Source organism: Ischnura elegans, chromosome 10, assembly GCF_921293095.1.
Source record: "Ischnura elegans chromosome 10, ioIscEleg1.1, whole genome shotgun sequence".
Lineage (NCBI taxonomy): Eukaryota > Metazoa > Arthropoda > Insecta > Odonata > Coenagrionidae > Ischnura > Ischnura elegans.
Window position 1 is genome coordinate 103,337,592 of NC_060255.1, and position 6,068 is coordinate 103,343,659.

At 39.7% G+C, this 6,068-nt stretch overlaps 1 protein-coding gene across 1 annotated transcript; it reads left to right on the forward strand.

Annotated features, from left to right (window-relative positions):
- The first annotated feature begins 5,068 nt into the window (after window positions 1-5,068).
- LOC124166499 (proline-rich receptor-like protein kinase PERK2) lies at window positions 5,069-5,461 on the forward strand. Its single transcript, XM_046544028.1, has one exon. The coding sequence runs from the start codon at window positions 5,069-5,071 to the stop codon at window positions 5,459-5,461; it is 393 nt and encodes a 130-aa protein (XP_046399984.1).
- The last annotated feature ends 607 nt before the right edge of the window (window positions 5,462-6,068 follow it).

Consider the following 6,068-nt stretch of genomic DNA (forward strand, 5'->3'; position numbering starts at 1 on the left):
ATAAATTTTAGTTAACAGCGCCAATTATAGCTTCATCATGAAATTTAGATCACTCTATCATAACGAAGCGAGTTGCGACTTTCGTCGACCCATTAAAGCACAGCAGGTGGTAGCATGTATTTATAGTAGTCTTGTAATAGCATCATTTCCATTGTATTCCGAATAAACAACTGCCGATAAGAAAACAGCTTGAAAGGCCTCATGCATGAGTTCTTGAAGTAAAATAAGTCACGATTTTGGAAAATGAGTTTTTGAGAAATTATATTCTACAACCTCTGTTTGTATTTGTGCTTTGTGGATAACTGAATTTGAGTCTACTCTGGTGAACTCATCAAATGACCCTTCAATATTCATGTCTTTTGAGAGACCCTGCCAGAATTCACGGATTTCGTCACCACGCTACAAATATTAAATTATTCACATGAAAATATAACCAGAAAAATTGGTTATTGAGAGGTGAATTTCACTCAATCGTGCAAAAATTTCATTTCGTTGATTGGGAGTTTTTGTAAAAGAGGAGTTTGTTTATCGGGGTTTCTCGCTACTGTATTTCCATAGGTGATTGGCCTATAGCATTTTTTCGTTAAACGGATTTTTTCGTTTAGCGGGAGTTCGATAAGGTGAGGTTATACTGTATTTAGTAACTGGATGACAGTTTGCAGCTTATGAGCCGTAATAATGTCCTGAATTCTAGTTAATTTAGAGCAGTGTGGGAGGAGACTGAGGCCTTTGTTTTGGAACGTTTCAAGTTTTCTTCTGGTTGTTATATTGTGGAAATGCCTTCTCAAGCTTACGAGCCGTTCGGTTGAATTTGTCAATGCCTTATTAGTGGAGAAGGTAGTCCTATCCGTCCTATGGTGGTCCGATTCTCTTTCTGCTGAAAATGCTAAAAATCCATCATGAATACTTAGGATGTGATTCATAGACGACACTGAAATGGCTCACTTTACAAAGTCCTTTTACAGTAAAGTAAGACGTTAGCTAAAGCACGTTGCACAGTCGTGTCAAGGTTCTTACTTTATAAAGTGGAACTTAAGCCGCTCAAGTCTCGATCATACATTGAAATTTTGAGTGTTGGCAATGAGTGCTGCGAAAAAGTGTACAAAAAGTTGACACACAACATTATTTGCAAAGTTGTTCACGGGTTACTGGCAAGGAGGTTGTAAATATTAGGAGGAGCTGTCTCCAAGATTATGACGTCGTCAAAGATTCACCATCTTGGTTTAACAATTTTTAGGCTTAGTCTCAGACTGATATTTTGAGGTGTCTAAGTTTTGTTCTGAAAATGAACTGCATTTTGGGAAAAATGCTACTATAATCATTAGTGTTTCACCAGTGATTGTCATAGGATTTTTCACATCATTTGCGATACTTCTATTAATGCATAAACTCTGTGTCTGTTGGCCACTTTATTGGTGGGGATATCCTTGACAATATTCTTTATTACTGTAATTGTTAGATTTCCGTTAGCTATAATTATGTAATCAGATAAATGACTAGTTTACTCTTGTAAAATTTATTTTCAGCTGAGCTGGTTGTAGAAGGTAACCGTGGTGATTGATAATAATTTTTCCCTGGGATAAGATGTTTGTGAAATAACTTCGTGAAGCCTACCAATGAAGTAAGAAAAAAAGGTTTAAATTCTGAGTTCCATAGTTTATTTTAATGTATTGACGAGTTATGACCAAATATTTCACCAAATAGTTAGCATCGACCCTTATGGGATTGTCAATGTTTTGGTCATCAAAGTGGGCGTGGCTTGTCGTCCTACCCAAGCACCCCCATTCCGGCGACACTTCGCTCCACGCTCGAAACCAGTGGTGCCACCTCCACATATTTACAACCTCCTTGTTTTCTGGCCACTGGATTTTTCGTGTTGTATTCAGCTAAGATTTTATTAAGCTGCATTTTCTCGTTCTCTCATATTGTGTAAATGATCACTGCATTGTTTAAAGCTATTCCCTACTAACTTTTTTGTACGTAATTGACTGAGTTCGCTGAATAGAAGCTCACTTTTAATTATCTTCACGTATTGGGGATGCTCTTCGATGTTTCCAGTGAAGTAGAAATGCAAATGCTGGTATATTCTCATCATTTTATGACCATCTTGTATGTTTAACCGCACACAGTTGATTACAGTGCATTTTAGTCGATTAAGGAAGGAGACAGTGGCTTAGCCAGGGTGGAGGTCCGGACGTACACCTCAAATTATAAAAACAGAATTATGTATGTACTTTGCCTCATAAATGGAAACAAAATACTATTGAAAAATCAGGAATTCACTAAAGATTTCTTTAACAAATGAAGTTTTTTTGATTATGATAAGTGTTAAAATTAGTTTAAAACCCTCTACTTAGTATTTACTCTGTTGTGTAAAATTTTCCCCTAATAATGGAACCCCCCCCCCCAGAACGAAATTTGTGGCTACACTACTGGCTGGAGACCCTTAATTGCAGACAAAAACACTGAACTCAATTTTAATAAACATATATTCTGTTGCTCTGCATTATTTTCGTGTAAGGAGCTAAAGATTTGGAAAGCTAATGCTAATACATAGTGCACTAGAAAAGCACTCTCTACTAAATGGAAAAATAACTTTTTGGCAGTTATCTATGGAAAGCAATAGACATCTGAAGAAACACAAGACATGCATGGGAAATAGGCAAATACAATCATTCAAAATTGGAAGTCATTTCCTTAATTATATTTAAGAATGAGTCGGCTCTTAAATTTTTTCGGCTCTCGGTACTGGTCCCGTTCTCCCCCATCGGTTCTCAGTTCTTGATACTCGGTTCTAAAGATGAACTCTTATTATCTGAATTAATTGCAAAATGAGCAACCACAAGAAATGAATGAAATAATTTCACTAAAGATGTAAATTAGCAGGAAAGCTCAGTAAAAAAAACCTAAGATCGTCTCCATAATTTTACTTGTGTAGCAAAAAAATTTAAATAACATGTTGTTTAAGAATGCATTGTCGAAAAATATGTCATATTGCATCAGTCAGCCAATGGTTCTTTCTCCAGGTTTTCATTTTAAAAATTCAACATTTTTACCTAGCATGGGCGGATCCGGATTCGAATTGGATCCTTGATTTCGGAGCCGGGTCTTCAGATATTTTTGGATCCAAATGCATTTTCAAATGGCTGCTATAATACAAAATAATTATTCAAGTTTCTTCTGGGTACATACCATTAAAGGAATGCTTTTTAGATTTTCGTACATATTTTTATTAATTAAAAATCATTTTTATAGGCTTTCAAGTTGTTTTTTAACACGCTAAGGACCTAAACTGTTACGCTTTGGTTTGGAAATAAAAATAGGAAAAAATCTTCAGGCAAACCATCAACCAGTGGCGTAGGAAGGGGGAAAGTCCGGGGGGTCCAGACCCCCTAAATATAAAAACACAATTATTTTCCTTCATGAAAGAAAACAAAATATTGAAAAGACATGGATTTTCAAAAGATTTCTTTGAAAAATGAAGTTCTTTTCAATTATGAAAGGTGTTTAAATTAGTTTGAAACCCTCTACTTTGTACCATGTTGGTAAAAATTCCTCCCCCCTGGTTTAGGACTCCCCCTTATGAAATTCCTGGCTACCCCACTGCCATCGACTGAATTCAAATTTTCCTCACACATGTTTCCCCCGAATGTAATTACTTTCTTATTGCAAACTGACCTGAGTTTCACCCGAAAGTCCAGTGGAAGAAAGTTCTATGGTAGACTGAACCATAATCAACATAATAAAGTTGTTTATGAGATAACCGTTTACAATTATTTGGGACCATACACTGGATTGGTAGACGAGACAATTTATAATTTCAACCAGAAAATGTGCTAGGCCGCAACACAATGCCACAAACGAATGCTTTGACCGGAAAATTCACTGACCCTATACCCTATTAACTTGGAATAGTCATTTTCTATCTCCACTTCTCGCAATTTCAAGCTGAAATAACTATGTAATAATAAACTATCAAAACAACAAATTTTGTAAGGTACCTTGGACTTGCAATTCTCAATTTCTTCCTCGAGCAGGCCGGTGGCGAACATCAAATCTGAAATGTACAACCATTGAGTAAATAGGCTCTTGCCGTAATTTCCCCCAAATATTTCTATAAGCCTATTAGCAAACGATTGTTTTAGCACCTTCCACCCCGGCTCTCTTAGCCACTACTTCCGCCAACTCCAAATGATCTTATTATTGCTGGCCTGGTCTACAAGTGTTATGAGCACCATTTTCTTCTGCCCTCCTTCCTGTTCATATTCCTGCTGAAGAGCCGTTCTCTACAGCTCACCCACATTTTTCTCAGGAGTTTGTTTGTATCCGTTTGCGGCACTTGCACCTGACAAAATGGATGAAGAATCTGCACAACACTCTGAATCCCCTTCCAAAATCCAGCCCATTTTCATCCGGGACATCAAGAATTGGAAAACACAAACTAATCAACTTAGTTTGCACCTACCCGCCTGTGGCTTCATTAAGAAGCAAGGAAATCATGGTCTAATGCCAGAGGGTTGGTGACTTTTGTGCAACAACCAAAATACTGTCCGAAAAACAGATACCTCATTTTAGCTGCCAACTGAAAGGTGATAAAAAGCAACTCTCAGTCATTAAAGGACTCCCATCAGACTCCACCCCAGCACCGATCGCTTCTGAACTAGCCGCAAAAGGAATAACGACGGAGCATGTTCACCAGCTCAGATCGTCTCGTCCAAAGCCCAATGAAAGTAAGCAACGGAACCAACTGCGACAAGCCGATCCTGCTGCACCGCTGCTGCCAGTTCCCCTGCGACCATTGCCGATGTTTCAAGTCTGCCTGGATCGGCCGAAGAAGAAAGTGAAACTTACCAACTTAAAAAACTTCCTTGGACCTTGGGCTTCTGTAGTTCCTTTCCACCCGGTGCCAGGGCCAGTAAAATGCCATCGTTGCCAAGACTAGTTGCACACACATAAGGAATGCGGTCTTGAGCTGAAGTACATGAAGTACGCCGGCCCACAATGCTACACAAATTGCACGAAAGCCAAAGACGCTCCTGGCAAATGCGCCAACTTAAATGGTGCACACATGGCTATCTACAATGGTTGCCCAAAATATAAAGAACTAGCTCGCCTTTTGCGCCTAAAAGCCATGCCAGAAGCCGCAACTGCCGAACCACCAGCGCTAAACGAGGCAAATTTTCCTGCTCCCCCGCCAATGCCTGGACAACATGCCAGCCACATTCGACCGCCAATCTCCAAACCACTAGCGCCACCACATTCAGCCACCTCCACGTCACCTACCATCACTCCCTCAACCCTACCATCAACCTCAGTCACACCAACTCCTTTGTCATCCACCATCAGCCTGCCCACCAACAACCTGAAAAACTGCCCTCAACCATCGACTTTACGAGAAAATCAGCCAGCATCGGCCCCACAAAGACCCACCCCCACCACAGAGTCGGGAAATCACTGTTAAAATGGCATAAACTTTTCAGACTAACCCAGAAAATCATTAACCCAGCCGAAGGAAAATCAAGAATAGACATCCTAATTGAGGAGGTTATCACAGGTGCCATGCTTTCCTTAATGGACTGTAAAAATACAAAGATACTATAAAACACATGAAATTATTGTCCTGGAACGTGGGAAGTATTAAAGCAAAGAAGTGTGAATTCCTTTACTTTCTTCATTCGAATCGGCGGGACATGGCCCTAATCCAGGAAACTTGGCTAAGACCACAGGAGTCATTGAGCATCCCAGTCTATCAGTATGGACAGGACCAGGAGGAGGGAAATGGCGACAGAGTGATACTGCTCCTCAACAAACACCTGGGAGAAAATCTTATAAAATCACCACCGACAGATGCGCTCGAAACAATTATCACACCCCCACCAACAGTGATATTAACGTCTGGAGCACCCACTGGCCCCCAAAACGACACGACATAAAGAAGAACTATGTATTTGGATTTGCCTTTCAAACAATTCTTGCTACCACTGCGGGCTAGGTCGAGACTAAATAGCAAACATGTAGCCTGGGGCTGCAGAACCCAAAGGAAGAGACCTCTATCAAGCCAAACTTAC

Excerpts from the sequence above, each read along its gene's own strand:
- LOC124166499 (XM_046544028.1), top strand. The coding sequence starts at position 5,069 with ATGGCTATCTACAATGGTTGCCCAAAATATAAAGAACTAGCTCGCCTT.